The following is a 16,664-nucleotide window of genomic DNA, read 5'->3' on the forward strand; positions in this document are numbered from 1 at the left end:
GGCTGTATGTTGTTTAAAAGGCTCTCAGTGACTTTGAGTTTTAAACACTGATGAAGAGTTTTTACTTGAAAGCTTTGTTATTTTATTAAACTTCTTTTTCTGAGGGCGTTGGACATTTTTGTTTTACTTTTTGGACTGTATTTCTGGTGCTTGAAGTCCTTTAACTGCTTTGGTGATTTATTTTGTCTTTGGATTCTTCTCGTTTCCCTCTGGTTTTGTATATTCCCCCATAATTCCTACTTCCTTTTTTTTGGATTTTGCTTAACTGCTCTCCATACACCACTAATTGTCTTTTCCATATTTCTTCCATTATTGCCTTGTACTCTTCCATTGAGGGGTAGGGTTACCACCTGTTCCTCTTTGCGAGGAACAGTCCCCTCTTTGGGCAGTTGTGTCTGAGATTTTAGGACAAACAATATTTCAAAAGTTTCCTTTAAAACAGTTATTTTGTATCTAAAATACATAAATGTTATATGAAATAGCATAAGCAATCCAAATGCTTCAAGATTAAGCTTCTATTTTGTCAAACAAAAGTGAAGTTCTGTCCTTTGCACCAGCTGCAGGTATACTTTGTCTTGCAAAATCTCACCTTTCTACAAAAAATGTCCAACTCTGGGCATTGGAAAAGGAGGTAAGCCTATTAAGGGGGACCTACACTTTTCCATTTCTTAGTTCTACCTTTTTTGTTACCAAAATCATTCCACTTGAATGCACCAGTGCTTGTCTGGGCTTATTCACCTTAGTCCCATATGTCCAACTCAAACACGTTTTCTACTTTCAAATTCCAGACACTCTCAACATTTTCATTATCAAGCACTCCACCCCTTTTTAGTATTCCTCAAATTTTGCACAGGAAAAGAATACATGTATCCAGTTTTCTCTACTGTTTTTCTTGCAACTCCAGCACCTATCAGACATCTTGTGGAATATATTGTGAAGTTTCGCTGGTGTATAAAAATTTGTGTAAACACTTCCATCCAAATATTCTAAATTTCTGAAGCGTGGTAGCATACAAAGTAAATTACAAATTTCTGTCCATTTTTGTTTTGCTAGTTCCTTTCCTAATTCCTTTACCCATTTTCCTTCTGTTTGCTTTGCTTGTATCATTCAACTTTCAATAACATCCTGTACAGCCTACTTATTAGCCCTCTGGTTGCTCCCTTTCCTTCTCCTGCCTCTATCAAGATATTTATCAGTTCTGGTTGTGTCCTATTTTTCTTGCCTCATTTTTTCCATATCTTGTTAAATTATCATAAAGACATTCTACTTTTGTTTGCTTTGACACATTAATGTTTTGTTTCCTCTTCAAGTCTTCCACAGAGATCATACTGACTCTCTCTCTTATTTGCTTCTGTGACTACCCACCACTGCCAGCCATTAATCAAGGAGCCTTCAACCTCACCACTGGCACCCGTGGGGGGACGTTCAATGGGAGGATAACAGATACACACACAGTACTTCTAGATGCAGCTCTCTGCATCATCTGCAATTTCCCTTAAGAGCACACAGAGACCACAGTCAGTTCGGGGTTGGTTTCTCCCTCTTCCTCCAGATCCCCAATAAGACTCCCCATTGGTGCAGCTAAAGAGTTGAGATCTCAGCTGAGTGACAAAGCCAAGACCTCCAGTATCCTCTCTATCGAACCAGTGCTTTGTGTCCCTGCCAAAGTAGCTGACACACACACTCTTAAGGTTTGATTTACACACACACACACACACACACACACACACACACACACACACACACATACACACGCACATGCGCACACACACACACACACGCACCTACCTGGGAAAGGCTGGCACAGGTTTACTAGCTATGCCCCCTTCTGGCCAGACTATTAGGTAGTTACCACTGCAACCAGTCACTCCTTATCAGCCACTTTAGGGCCCGTAACAAAAGGTGTCCAATCTTACTGTACAATATTAATACTAATACAAATGGTGGTTTGACTAAGAGCAACTCTGCTAGGAGTGGTGCACACAGTGTCACCAAATAAACATGCAAGTACTCTCAAAACTTAAATATCTCTATACAGATCAGCCACAATGAAAGGTTTAAATATATTTAATAAATAATAAAAGAATAAGAAAAGTACAGTTGTGTACACTTACCATAAATGTAGATGTTAGAGTATATTCACTGCTGCAGTCATTACACTTGGGTTATCCTGCTGGCAGGCTACCCTCAGTCAGCCTTAATTCCAAAGTCTAGGTCCGGCGTCAGTTGCTGTCGCCTCTTCCCTGACGTCAGAGCGCCAGGGGTATAAAAAGATGCAGCCAACGCCATTTTCTTCAGTTTTTCTTGCCCCAGATGTCAGGTGCCCCCAAAAGGGTAGGCTAAAAATATGCCAATAAAACATGCATGCACCAGAATATACTATATCTTCATCTACAAGCAGATACACCACATAGGTTGTATAGATTAGAGAAGTGCAGATAAGTTCCAGCAAAGAAATGGGGGATGGTGGGTGGGTAACCTGGACTGCAACAGAGAATACACTTGAACATCTGCATTTATGGTAAGTGTACACAACTGTACTATGTTCTTCATGTTTCACTGTTGCAGTCATTACACTTGGGTTGAATCCCAAAGCTATGGTTGGGAGGCTGGAGCTAATATAGCATTGGGAGTGGCTATGAGGCCCTGCAGAACTGCAGTGGCAAAGCCTGCCCTGGATTTAGAGTAGAGTGGTAGATGATGGTGCTTTGTAAAGGTGTGCACTGAACTCCAGGTAGCAGCCTCTAAAATGTCTTTGGTTGGTACTCCCCTGAGGAAGGCTGCTGAAGTGGCAGCTGCTCTGGTTGAATGTGGCCTAATGCCCTTAGGCACTGGCTTGCCATGTTGTGAATAGCAGAAACGAATGCAGTGGCCTATCCACTTAGAAATAGTCTGCTTTGAGATAGCCTTTCCTTGTGATCCTGCAGCATATGCCACTAGTAGTTGCTCCGTCTTTCTGAAAGCTTTGGTTCTGTTCAAGTAGAAGCGTAGTTGTCTGTGTAGGTCCAAAGAATGCAGAATCCTCTCCCCTTTATTCTGTGGGTTTGGATAGTAAGTAGGCAGATGTATAGCTTGGTTAAGGGCCACACTGGACATTACCTTAGGCATAAATGTCGGGTTTGTCCTCAAAGAAACCCTGTCTGGATAAAAAATGATAAAAGGTTCCACAGCCATGAGTGCCTGTAGCTCTGAGACTCGTCTTGCAGAATTTATTGCTAGGAGCAGAGCTGTTTTCCAAGATAAAAACTTTATATCAGCTGTAGCGGCTGACTCAAAAGGAGGCAGGGTGAGTTTTTCCAAGACATAATTGAGGTCCCATGCAGGTATTGGTGATCTCCTTAGAGGCCTTAGGTTTTTGGCTCCTCTGAGGTACTGCCTTAACAAAGGATGAGAAAAGATTGATGGCTCTGTATTGTAATGAGCTGAAATGGCAGAGGCATGAATTTTAATTGATGAAAAGGATAGGCCTTTGTCCAGCATCTCTGTTAAGTATTGCAAAATCTGAGGAATATTTGGTACAGCTGTGTCAATCCCTTGTGCCTGGTTCCAAGCACAGAATCTCTACCATTTTCCAGCGCAAGATTTTCTGGTACTAGGCCTTCTGGCCTCCAAAATGACATCCATCACAGCTTTAGTGAGAGGCGTGTTTTGTATGACTACATTATCCACCATGCTGCCAGATTTAAGGTCTTTAGCTGGCTGTGCAGGATCGGATTATTTTGTTGGGATAGTAGATGAGGTATTTGAGGCAAGGTCCAAGCTGGGCATTGAGGCAAGTTCCTCAGAATTGGATACCAGTACTGGTGAGGCCAGTCTGGGGCAATCAGTATCATTTTTGGCTTCTCTTGTCTGACCTTTAGGAGTACCTTGGGGAGGAGAGGCAGTGGAGGAAAGGCATATACTGCTAAGTTTTTCCAGCTGAAAGCTAGGGCATCCACTTTCCATGCTTGTCTGTGATAAGTCCTTGTGTAGAATCTTTTTAGTTGGCAGTTGTGAGGAGAGGCAAATAGATCTATCTCTGGGCATCCCCATTTCCTTGTTATCATGCTGAAGACTTGTGGATCCAGCTGCCACTCGTGGGGATCCATGAGGTTTCTGCTTAGTTTGTCTGCCAGAGCATTTATCTTTCCTTGCAGGAATTGTGCCTGCAGATATACTTGGTAAGTCAATGCTGTGTCCCACAAAGTCATGGCTATTCTGCAAAGGGGGTAGGAATGAGTGCCTCCCTGCTTGTTTATATACCACATGACCGTGGTGTTGTCTGTCTATCAGTAGTTGTCCCGGATGAAGTAGGTCCTTGATGGCTGTCAGGGCATTCTGAACAGCTAGCATCTCTTTTTGATTGATATGTAGGTGTGTTTGGTTTGCGGACCATGTGTCTTGAATACACCTTCCTGCCATGTGGGCCCCCCAGGCATAATCTGATGCATCCGTTGTTAATGTTTGCCTGGCTGGGGGTAAAGTGAATGGCTGCCCCTTGTTCTGGTCACAAGCCTTCGCCCACCATTGAAACTCCTGTTGCAGGCATGGAATGAGGGTAATTATCATTTCCAGGCTGTGGCAATGTTGAATCCAAACACTTTTTAGGTACCATTGAAGTTTCCTCATATGCAGTCTCGCATATGGAATTAGTAGAATGCAGGATGCCATGAAGCCCAAAGCCTGCAGAATTTTTCTTGCAGATGAACTGGGCCTTTGTTGCCAACAGTTTGAAATAGTCAGTCGTCTTTGTTTGTCTGGCGTGAGATAAGCCATCTGGGCAGTTGTATTTAAGCTTGCACCCAGGAATATTATCTCTTGAGAGGGTACTAGTTTTGATTTCTTTTCGTTGACTATGTACCATAGGCCTGCTAGAAATCTCTTTACAAACGCCAGATGCTGTAGTAGAATGTCCTTGTTCTCTGCTTGAATGAGGCAGTCATCCAAGTAAGGATATATTTGTATTCCTCTTTGTCTGCAGAATGCAATTACTAGTGCCAGGTACTTTGTGAAGACCCTGGGTGTAATAGCTAAGCCAAAGGGCAGTGCAGAGAATTGGTAGTGCATTGAGCCAGCTTTGAATCTGAGGTATCTTCTGCACGTTGGTCTGATTGGGACATGCAGGTATGCCTCTTTTAGGTCTAAACTCACAAGCCAAGCCTTCTTGCCCAGCATGGGCAGAAGTTGCTGTAGAGTCAACATTTTGAATTTTGGTGTATCCAGAAATGTGTTTAGAATAGATAGGTCCAATATTAGTCTCCAGGTCTTGTCCTTTCTTGGGACCAAGTAAAGTCTTGAATAAAATCCTTGTCCCTGCTCTTGCTCTGGTACTTGTTGAATGGCCCTCATGTCCATGAGGGATGAGACTTGCTTTTGTGCCTCTACCCATTGATGTTTTGGCAGGTCTGGCCAACCGTTTGTCCTTGGCAGGGTATGGAAGTGAAACTTGTAGCTTTGTGACACTATGTCTAGGATCCATCTTCCTGGGTTATTATGTGCCAATTTTGAGAAAAAAAGTGCTAGTTTTCCCCCTAAAGGTGCTGCCAGAAGATAAGTGCTTGGTGCAGACAGGGGGAAGTCATTGGGACAGTTTCCTGTATGGCTGTGATTTGTCTTCTCCACTTTTGGAGGTAGAAGCACCACATTGTTTAGACCTGCACGAACCTTGGGGCTGGGATCTGCCTCTTGGGCACCTGTATCTGCCCCTTTGTGGTCTGTCTGACACTGGAAAGGACCAATTCTTTGTAGGCCAGTGTCTGCTAAATCTAGGTGGCTATACCTGTAAGAAATCCTTAACCGTTTGCATAGATTTATCTTTGTCCTCCATTTTCTTTAACACCAAACAAGGTATCATGCTGGAATGGAGCATGTAATAATTTTGCTTTGACATGATTAGGCAGATTTTGTTCCTTTAACCAAGCATGCCTCCTGATGACAGAACCCGTAATGTAACAGTAGCCCTACAGGAGGCCTTCAAAACCACATTGCAAAGTACGTTTTCCAACTTGTTCAGCTGCATGCAATAAATCCTGCATTTCTTTGTTTTCTGCACATTCAGAATTTATCAACATTTTCTGTTTAAGCAGTGACATCATATATTGCTGATATTTGAGCATATGAAACTGTCAATTTAAAGCTCTTATAGCCAAGGTAGCAGAAGTGTAAATTTTTTTTCCCCATCTGTCCAATGCCCTAGAATCCCTGTCTGAGGGGGTAGGGGTTTTTGCAGCGGAAGTCTTGACCCCTTTGGGACCCTGAGAGATTGTTTCTGAGTCAGCAGCAGGGTTTTTGAAAAGGAATTTATGAGAGTCAGGAACCCTGTAGTACCTGTCCGGTGTGGACTCTGAAAATACATCATATACAATGTCTAACACAGGTGGAATAGCTAGGGGCCAGTGTTGTGGTAGCAAAAGGAAGTCTCTGAGCCTTTTGTTAGATTCTGAAAAATCTTGGCTCTCCCAGTGAAAATGCTCCCTCATGGTATGGAAGGTTTCCCCAAAAGAGTAATCCTCAGGAGGAGAGGCTGAAGGGATAGATTCTTCAGCATCAGAATCCTCATAGGGAGGAAGAGAGTATTCCTGATCAGAAGAGGAATCAGATGAAATGGAAACCTGATCTGAAGATTCATACTCTTTCTCTTGCCTAGGCCTTTTATCAGGTGGGGGATGGGAACCCCTGATCAAAGTAATTAGGTCTTCGGCCATTTTGAGCATCTGTTTTTTGGGCATGGAGGCCTGTCCATGAGGCTGTTGTACTTGTTTCTTTGTCTTTAAAGGTGTTTTAGTCTTTGCCTTTGAAGCTGAAGTCGTTTTAATGTATAATTGAGTAGGACTGAAAACACCCTCAGAAGCCAATGCCTGCTCAGCGGCTCCGGACCCATCTGAGGGAATAGTCTCCGAAGGTCCAATACCTTGAGCTTCCAGCGGCCTAGTCGACTCCACGTGGGAGTCGGTAGCGGCCTGCAGGTCTAAAGTAGCGGGCGGCAGGGGCTGCGAAGGCATCTCCCTGAGAAACAGCGAACCGGCGACTGGCTTAGAAGAAGCCTCGTCGTCGGTTTTGGACCTCGGATGCTTGTCCTTTTCTTTGCGTTTCTTGTGAATTCCGGTAGTGATGGTTATCCGACGAAATCATATAATTAAATCTTCTGCCAAAATAGTGTAATACAAAATCTTACTGATGCTTAATAGTGCGTTTGTTAAATCTGCAAGGAATACAGTAAGAATGAAAGTCCTTATGAGGTATTTGCTTCCCACAAGAAATACAATTATTGACTTTTTCTGACATTGGTCTGGAGCAAGAAAAAAGTTTCCCCAACGGGGTACTTAGCTTTTGATGAAGACTTCGGATCTGAAATTCGAACACGAAAATCTCTGGAGTCGGCCGAACGGCACTTGCGAACTGCTTATGCTTCGGGCACCTCGCGGCAAGAAAGACTGAAGAAAATGGCGTTGGCTGCATCGTTTATACCCCTGGCGCTCTGACGTCAGGGAAGAGGCGACAGCAACCGACGCCGGGCCTAGACATTGGAATTCAGGACGACTGAGGGTAGCCTGCCAGCAGGATAACCCAAGTGTAATGACTGCAACAGTGAAACACGAAGAAAATCCAGGTGATGACCACAGTTTGCAGTATAATGCCACTCTGACCCCATTCTATTTTTCTAGGCCACCCTAGTTCTCTAGGTAAAAGCCATCTCTCAAAAATTGAGAAAGATTTCAAACACAAAGCTGTGTTCCCTTTCCTAGGTGAATTAGCAGAGTCTCCAAACAGGATGCCCAAACCAGGCAAGTTGTCATAGTCCTGACTATAGAGTAGGACCACATGCAGGAGGACAAATTCTCTGAGTTTATAGCAGCTTAGAGAGCCACTACTATAGGCCAGGTAGGCTCTTGATGTGGTCACGGATGATCACATCATACAGCAAATATGGTTTCTTTTGCAAATGCCTAGATTCTTCACCCTTTTACAAACCATCTTTTGTGAAGTAGCTATACAATCACTTTGTTAGAGGTGGCGAGACGATGTACCTAGGAACTTTTACATGCACCAAGGCAACAGCTGAAAAGAAACCAGGTAGTTTTTTTTTTTTTTTTTTTTTTTTTTAATTCTGCTATACTACAACACACACACAACTCTGTTGCTAAGGTAGAATGCATACACACTAGTTTCAAGGACCCAAACAAATAAATGACTGGAGCTAATAGCATTCCAACATCTCAGTTGTCAAAAATCTCAAAACTAACTGTACTAAGAAACGATGAAGACTTTATCTCTACCAGTGAACTCACCATTCTGTTCCTGGTCCTGTTCTTGGTCATCTAGGTCTTCTTCCTCACTTGCAGATGTATCGCCAAATTCTTTCCCATACTGAGCTTCCATTTGCTGTAGTTCTTTCTCCAGGTCAGACATGGACATCCAGCTTTGTTCCTTATACTCCTCAGCAAGCCTTTCATTAAAACCAATAATCAATATCCATAGCTTTACAGTATGCATCTTGCATAGTACACATAAAACATGTTAACCAAGTGGTCAAATATACATCAAAACTACAAACATCAGTGTAAAAGCCAAGTCAGGGGAATGCATCCTAACACTATTATCCAGACCAAACTTGACCATATGAAAAGTACAGTTGTGTACACTTACCATAAATGTAGATGTTGGAGTGTATTCACTGTTGCAAATGTAGATGTTCGAGTGTATTCACTGTTGCAGTCATTACATTTGGGTAATCTGGAGGCAGGTTGCCCTCAGTCAGCCTGAATTCCAAAGTCTTGGGTCCTGCATCAGTTGTTGTCTCCTCTTCCATGACATCAGGTCATCAGGGGTATAAAACAAGCAGTTGACGCCATTTTCTTTAGTTTTTCTTGCCCCAGATGTCAGGTGCCCCCAAAAAGGTAGCAAATATATCTATACACATGCATCAATATAAACCTTACCTTTGTCTACAAGCAAATACACCACATAGGTTGCAGAAGATAGAGAAGGAAAGATAAAGACCAGAATGAAAGGGTGGATGGCAGGTGGGTAACCTGGACTGCAACAGTGAATACACTCGAACATCTACATTTATGGTAAGTGTACACAACTGTACTATGTTCTTCGTGTTTCACTGTTGCAGTCATTACATTTGGGTAGAATCCCAAAGCTATGGTTGGGAGTTTGGAGCTAAACAGCATTAGGTGCAGCTATAAGGCCCTGCAGAACTGCAGTGGCAAAGCCTGCCCTGGACGTAGAGAGGCAAATGGCAATGCTTTGTAAAGGTGTGAACAGAACTCCAAGTAGCAGCCTCTAGAATGTCTTTGGTTGGTACTCCTCTGAGAAAGGCTGCTGAAGTAGCTGCAGCCCTGGTGGAGTGAGACCTAATGCCCTTAGGCACAGGTTTGCCATGGTGTAAGTAGCAGAAGCAGATGCAATGGCTTATCCACTTTGAAATAGTCTTTCCTTCTGATCCTGCAGCATATGTCACTAGTAATTGCTCTGTTTTTCTTAGAGCTTTAGTCCTGCTCAAGTAGAATCTTAGCTGTCTGTGCACGTCCAAGGAATGCAGAATTCTCTCCCCCTTGTTCTGCAGATTTGGATAAAAGGTTGGCAGATGAATAGTTTGGTTAAGAGCCACACTGGAAACCACCTTAGGCATAAATGCTGGATTTGTCCTCAGAGACACCCTGTCTGGGTAAAATATGATAAAAGGCTCCACAGCCATGAGGGCCTGCAGCTCTGAGACTCTTCTTGCTGAAGTAATTGCTAGTAGCAGAGCTGTTTTCCATGATAAGAATTTTATATCAGCAGTAGCAGCTGGTTCAAAGAGAGGTAGGGTGAGCTTTTCCAACACGTAATTTAGGTCCCATGCAGGTATTGGTGATCTTCTAGGAGGCCTTAGATTTTTGGCTCCTCTAAGATACTGCTTTAGTAAAGGATGAGAAAAGATTGGTGGTTCTGTAGTGTAATGAGCCGAAATGGCAGAGGCATGGATTTTAATTGATGAGAAAGATAGGCCTTTGTCAAGCATCTCAGTCAAGTATTATAATACCTGAGGAACATTTGGTTCTGCTGTATCAGTTCCTTGTGCTTGATTCCAAGCACAGAATCTCTTCCATTTATCAGCATAAGATTTTCTAGTACTAGGCCTTCTGGCTTCCAAAATGACATCCATCACAGCTTTACTGAGAGGTGTTGTTTGTATAACTACATGATCAGCCATGCTGCCAGGTTCAGTGTCTGGAGTTGACTGTGCAGGATCTGATTGTTTTGCTGGGACAGTAGTTGAGGTATTTGAGGTAAGGTCCCAGCTGGGTATTGAGACAATTTCCTTAGGATTGGGTACCAGTACTGGCGGGGCCAGTCCATCACAATTAGTATCATCTTTGGTTTCTCTTGTCTGACTTTTAGGAATAAGCAACAGTGGAGGAAAGGCGTAAACTGATAGATTTTTCCAACTGAAGGATAGGGCGTCCACTTTCCATGCTTGTCTGTGATAAGTCCTTGTGCAGAATCTTTTCAATTGATAATTTTGAGTTGAGGCAAATAGATCTATGTCTGGGCTCCCCCATTTCTTTGTTATCATGCTGAAGACTTGTGGATCTAGTTTCCACTCGTGAAGGTCCATAAGGTTTCTGATTAAATCATCTGCCAGAGTATTTTGCTTTCCTGGCAGGAATTGAGCTTGAAGATGTATTTGGTAAGTCAAAGCTGTGTCCCACAGTGCCATGGCTAATCTGCAAAGGGGGTATGAGTACGTGCCCCCCTGCTTGTTTATATACCACATGACCATGGTGTTGTCCGTATTTATCAGAAGTTGTCCTGGATGAACTAAGTCCTTGAAGGCTGTCAGGGCATTTTGAACAGCTAGCATCTCTTTCTGGTTGATATGTAGATGCATTTGTTTTGGGGTCCATATGCCCTGAATGCATCTTCCCGCCATGTGGGGCCCCCAGGCATAATCTGATGCATCTGTTGTTAAGGTTTGGCTGGCAGGTGGTAGAGTGAAGGCCCATCCCATGTTTTGGTGACATGCCTTTGCCCACCACAGAAACTCCTGTTGTAGGCAGGGAATGAGAGGAATCATTGTTTCAGACTGTGACAATGTTGACTCCATAAACTTTTTAGGTACCACTGAAGTTTCCTCATATGCAGTCTTGCATATGGAATCAGTAGGATGCAGGATGCCATGAAGCCCAAAGCCTGCAGAATTTGTCTTGCAGATAACTGGGTTTTTGTTGCCATCAGTTTGAAGTAAGTAATCAGTTACCTTTGCTTGTCTGGCATGAGGTAAGCCATCTGGGCAGTTGTATTCAAGCTTGCACCCAGGAATGTTATCTTTTGAGAGGGTACCAGTTGTGATTTCTTTTCATTTATTGTGGACCCTAGGCATGTTAGAAGCCTTTTCACAAACACCAGTTGTTAAAGAAGAATGTCCTTGTTCTCTGCTTGAATGAGACAGTCGTCCAAGTATGGGTATATATGAATACTTCTTTATCTGCAAAATGCAATTATTGGTGCCAGGCACTTTGTAAAGACCCTGGGCGCAGTAGATAAGCCAAAGGGCAGTGCAGAGAATTGGTAATGCATTAAGCCAGCCTTGAATCTGAGGTATCTTCTGCATGACTGCCTTATTGGGACATGCAGGTATGCCTCTTTTAGGTCTAATGTCACTAGCTAAGCATTCTTGCCCAGCATGGGCAGAAGCTGCTGCAAAGTCAGCATTTTGAATTTTGGAATGTCCAGGTATGTGTTCAAAATTGATAAATCCAGTATCAGCCGTCAGGCCTTGTCCTTTCTGGGTACCAAGAACAGTCTTGAGTAAAAACCTTGTCCTTTTTCCTGTTCTGGTACTGGCTGAATGGTCCCCATACCCATGAGGGACGTAAGCTGTTTCTGTGCCTCTGCCCATTGATTTTTTGGTAGATCTGGCCAACCGTTTGTCATTGGCAGAGTATGGAAATGGAATCTGTATCCCTGTGATACTGTGTTTAGCACCCACTTGTCCTGGGTTATTAACTGCCAATTCTGAGCAAAAAGTGCTAATTTTCCCCCTAAGGGTGCTGCCAAAGGATAAGTGCTTGGTGAAGGCAGAGGGAAGTCATTGGGACTGTTTTCTGTAGGTTTGCACTTTATCTCCTCCAGATTTGGAGGTAGAAGTGCCCCATTGCTTTGACCTGTATGAATCTTGTGCCTGGTATCTGGAACCCTTAGGGTGTCTGGATTTGCTCCTTTGAGCTGTCTGACACAGGAAAGGACCAATTTTTTGTAGGCCAGTGTCTACCGAATCTTGGTGGCTGCACTTGTAAGAAGTCTTTTACAGTTTGCATAGACTTAGCTTTGTCTTCCATTTTCTTTAAAACCTCTTCTGCCTTAATACCAAACAGAGAATCATGCTGTAAAGGTGCATCTAGTAATTTTGCTTTAACATGATCAGGCAAATTTTGTTCCTTTAGCCAGGCATGCCTCGTAATCACAAATCCAGTAACTGCAGCCCTGCAGGAGGCCTCTAAAGAATCAAAACCACATTGCAAAGTATGCTTTCCAACCTGTTCAGCTGTATGCAATAATTCCTGCAATTCTTTATTACCTGCACATTCAGAAATCAACATAATTTTCTGTTTCAGCAATCCCATAACATGTCGTTGATAATTGAGCATATGAAACTGGCAGTTTAAGGCCCTAATTGCCAAGGTTGCAGATGTATAAACCTTTTTTCCCCATCTATCCAGTGCCTTTGAATCTCTGTCAGAGGGGGTAGGATTTTTTGCTGTTGAGGCCTTAACTCCCTTTGGACCCTGTGAAATAGTTTCAGGATCAGCAGCAGGGTTTCTAAATAAAAATTTGTGTGAGTCAGGGACCCTGTAATATCTGTCAGGCTTGCTGGGAGCCAGAGGTAAGGAGTCAGGGATCAAGCTTGACTCCGAAAACACATCATCCACAATGTCTAAAACAGGGGGTATGGCTAAAGGTCTGTGCTGAGGGAGAAGGAAATCCCTGAGCCTCTTTTTTGATTCTGAGAAATCTTGACTCTCCCAGTGAAAATGCTCCCTCAAAGTATGCAAGGTTTCTCCAAATAAATAATCCTCTGGAGGTGATGCAGATGGTATAGACTCCTCTGCATCAGAATCCTCATAGGGAGGAATAGATAATTCCTGATCAGGAGAGGAATCAGAAGAAATAGAAACCTGGTCTGAAGATTGATATCGGTGTCTTGCCTAGGCCTCTTATCTGGAGGTGGATGGGAACCTTTGATCAAAGTAATAAGGTCTTCAGCCATTTTGATCATCGTTTTTTTAGGCATAGAGGCCTGTGCACGTGGGCTCATGCGTCGGTTTTTTAGTTTTAGAAGTTGCTTTTGTCTTTGGTTTTGCAGCTGTCGTCGGTTTGATATAAAAATGTTGAGGCCTGAATACACCCTCAGAAGCCGGTGCTTGCTAAGTGGCTCCGGACCCATCCAAGGGAGATACATCCGTGGGTCCAATACTTTGAGTATCTCGCGGCATGCCGGACTACACATGGGTGTCGGTAGGGGCCTGCGACTCGAAAGTAGCGGGTATCAGGGGCTGCGAAAGCGCCTCACTGAGTATCGGCGAACCAGTGACTGGCTTAGGAGAAGGTAGAGCCAAGAGAAGTCAGGGGGCTGGAGGGAGGGTAACTAGGACTGCAACAGTGAATACACTCAAACATCTACATTTATGGTAAGTGTACACAACTGTACTATGTTCTTTGTGTTTCACTGTTGCATTCATTACAATTGGGTAGATTACAAAAGCTAAGGAAGGGAGGAGAAAGTTAGAGAGCATTAGGACCAGCTATTAAGCCCTGCAATACTGCAGTGGCAAAACCAGCTCTGGATTTAGAAAAAAATAGGCATGTGGTAATGCTTGGTGAAGGTATGAACAGTACCGGCGAACCGGTGACTGGCTTAGGAGAAGGTAGAGCCAAGAGAAGTCAGGGGGCTGGAGGGAGGGTAACTAGGACTGCAACAGTGAATACACTCAAACATCTACATTTATGGTAAGTGTACACAACTGTACTATGTTCTTTGTGTTTCACTGTTGCATTCATTACAATTGGGTAGATTACAAAAGCTAAGGAAGGGAGGAGAAAGTTAGAGAGCATTAGGACCAGCTATTAAGCCCTGCAATACTGCAGTGGCAAAACCAGCTCTGGATTTAGAAAAAATAGAAATGTGGTAATGCTTGTTGAAGGTATGAACAGAGCTCCAGTTAGCAGCTTCTAGGATGTCCCTGGTAGGGACACTGCTGAGAAAGGCTGTAGAGGTAGATGCAGCCCTGGTGGAATGTGATCTTATCCCCTGTGGGGTAGGTTTTCCATGGTGCTTATAGCAGAAATGAATGCAATGGGCTATCCATTTAGAAATGGTTTGCTTTGAAATGGCCTCCCCCTCTGCCCCTGCAGCAAAGCCAACTAGCAGCTGTCCAGATTTTCTGAGAGGCTTAGTCCTGTCCAAATAAAATCAAAGTTGTCTGTGCACGTCCAAAGAGTGCAAAATTTGTTCTCCTTTGTTTTGTGGATTAGGAAAAAAGGTAGGCAAATGAATGGACTGATTTAGGGTCACACTAGACACCACCTTGGGCATAAAGGAAGGATTGGTCCTGAGGGAAACCCTGTCTGCATGGAAGATAATGAAGGGCTCCACTGCCATGAGGGCCTGTAATTCAGACACTCTTGCTGAAGTGATGGCTAGAAGGAAGGCTATTTTCCAAGAAAGGAATTTCAACTCTGCAGTTGCAGCTGGTTCAAATGCTGGGAGAGTGAGCTTTTCCAATACAAAGTTAAGGTCCCAGGCTGGAGTAGGGGCTCGCCTGGGGGGGGGGTCTTAAATTTTTAGCCCCTCTGAGGAATTGCTTTAATGGGGGGTGAGAGAAGAGGGGTGGTTCAGTATTATAATGTGCTGAAATTGCAGAGGCATGAATTTTAACTGACGAGAAGGATAGGCCCTTGTGGAACATTTCTGTTAAGTACTGAATAATATGAGGTAAACTGGGCACCGTAGTGCCCATTCCCTGGGTCTTGCTCCAGGAAGAGTATATTTTCCACTTTTCAGCATAGGATTTTCTAGTACTAGGTGTCCTTGCTTCCAGAATTACCTCTAGCACCTGCTTACTGAGGGATGCTGCTGGAGAGCTCAAGCAATTAGCCAGGCTGCATGGCTCAGGGTTTGAAGCTGAGGGTGCAGAATCTGGCCCGCCTGCTGGGACAGGAGGGAAGGTGTCTGAGGTAGGTGTCATGGATCCAGCAGTATCATGCTGCGCAAGAGGGGGCACCAGTGCTGGCGAGGCCAGTCTGGTGCAAAAAGAATTGTAGTTGGTTTGCCCTGTTTGATCTTTAGCAGAACCTTCGAGATTTGAGGCAGAGGGGGAAATGCATAAACAGAGAGGCTTTCCCAGGTAAAGGACAGGGCATCCACTTTCCAAGCTTGACTGTGGGGATTCCTTGTGCAGAATTTGTCCAACTGGTAGTTCTGGGGGGGGGGGGGAGCAAACAGGTCTATCTCTGGAGTCCCCTACTTGTTCCTCAAGAGGTTGAATATTTTTGGTTCCAGTTTTCATTCGTGTGGGTCCATGAGATTTCTGCGTAGGTCATCTACCAGTGAATTTAGCTTGCCTGGCTGGAAATGAGCTTGTAGGTGCACTTGGTAGCTCAAGGCTGTGTCCCACAGAGCCATGGCTAGTCTGCAGAGGGTACAAGTGGGTTCCCCCCTGCTTGTTTATGTACTACATAACTGTGGTGTTGTCTGTCTTTACCAATAATTGTTCTGGAAGGATGTGGTCCTTGAAGGCTGTCAGAGCACTCTGTACAGCTAACATTTCTTTTTGATTGATATGTAGGTGCATTTGATTTGGGTTCCATTTGCCCTGAATGCACTTCCCTGCCAGGTGAGCCCCTCATGCATAGTCTGATGCATCTGTAGTTAGGGTTTGGGTGGCAGGGGGTAGTGTGAATGGTAGTCCCTTGTTTTGGTGGCAGGCCTCTTCTCACCACAGGAATTCCAGGCGTAGGCAAGGTATGATATGATTGTTTCCAGGCTGTGATAATGTTGACTCCATAGACTTTTTAGATACCACTGTAGTTTCCTCATATGCAGTCTTGCATATGGAATTAGAAGAATGCAGGAGGGCCATGAACCCCAAGGCTTGCAGTATTTGTCTTGCAGATAGCAGGGTTTTTGTGGCCACTTGTTTGAAGTAAGATACCAAATGAATTTGCTTTTCTGGCGAGAGGAAAGCCATGGCAGTTGTATTCAAGCTTGCACCCAGGAATGTAATTTGTTGACAGGGTACTAGTTGTGATTTCTTTTCGTTTAAAGTGTACCCCAGACAAGTTAGAATCCTTTTTACAAATGCCAGGTGATTTAAAAGTATGCCCTGGTTTTCTGCCTGAATTAGACAATCGTCCAGGTATGGATATATTTGAATATTTCTTTGCCTGCAAAATGCAATAACTGGAGCCAGGCAATTTGTGAGTACCCTGGACGCAGTAGACAAGCCAAAGGGCAGTGCAGAGAATTGATAATGCGAGTAGCCTGCTTTGAAGCGTAGGTATCTTCTGCAAGATTCCCTGATTGGGATTGTGCAGGTATGCTTCTTTTAAATCTAGAGTTGCCAACCAGGCGTTTTTGCCTAGCATAGGAAGTAAATGGTGAAGAGTCAGCATCTTGGAATCTCCAGAAAGGT

At 43.9% G+C, this 16,664-nt stretch overlaps 1 protein-coding gene across 2 annotated transcripts in view; it reads right to left on the reverse strand.

Moving 5' to 3' along the window:
• Nucleotides 1-16,664, reverse strand: part of DNAJC21 (DnaJ heat shock protein family (Hsp40) member C21) — a 718,487-nt gene that overhangs the window by 469,264 nt on the left and 232,559 nt on the right. For both annotated transcript variants that reach the window (XM_044070174.1, XM_044070166.1), the window contains exon 6: nt 8,268-8,425. In XM_044070174.1, coding sequence (XP_043926109.1) covers nt 8,268-8,425 — 158 coding nt within the window. The remainder of the gene's footprint in view (nt 1-8,267; nt 8,426-16,664) is intronic.

The sequence above is a fragment of the Protopterus annectens genome, chromosome 1.part0, assembly GCF_019279795.1.
Source record: "Protopterus annectens isolate FY-2018-M chromosome 1.part0, PAN1.0, whole genome shotgun sequence".
In the NCBI taxonomy this organism is placed as follows: Eukaryota; Metazoa; Chordata; order Ceratodontiformes; family Protopteridae; genus Protopterus; species Protopterus annectens.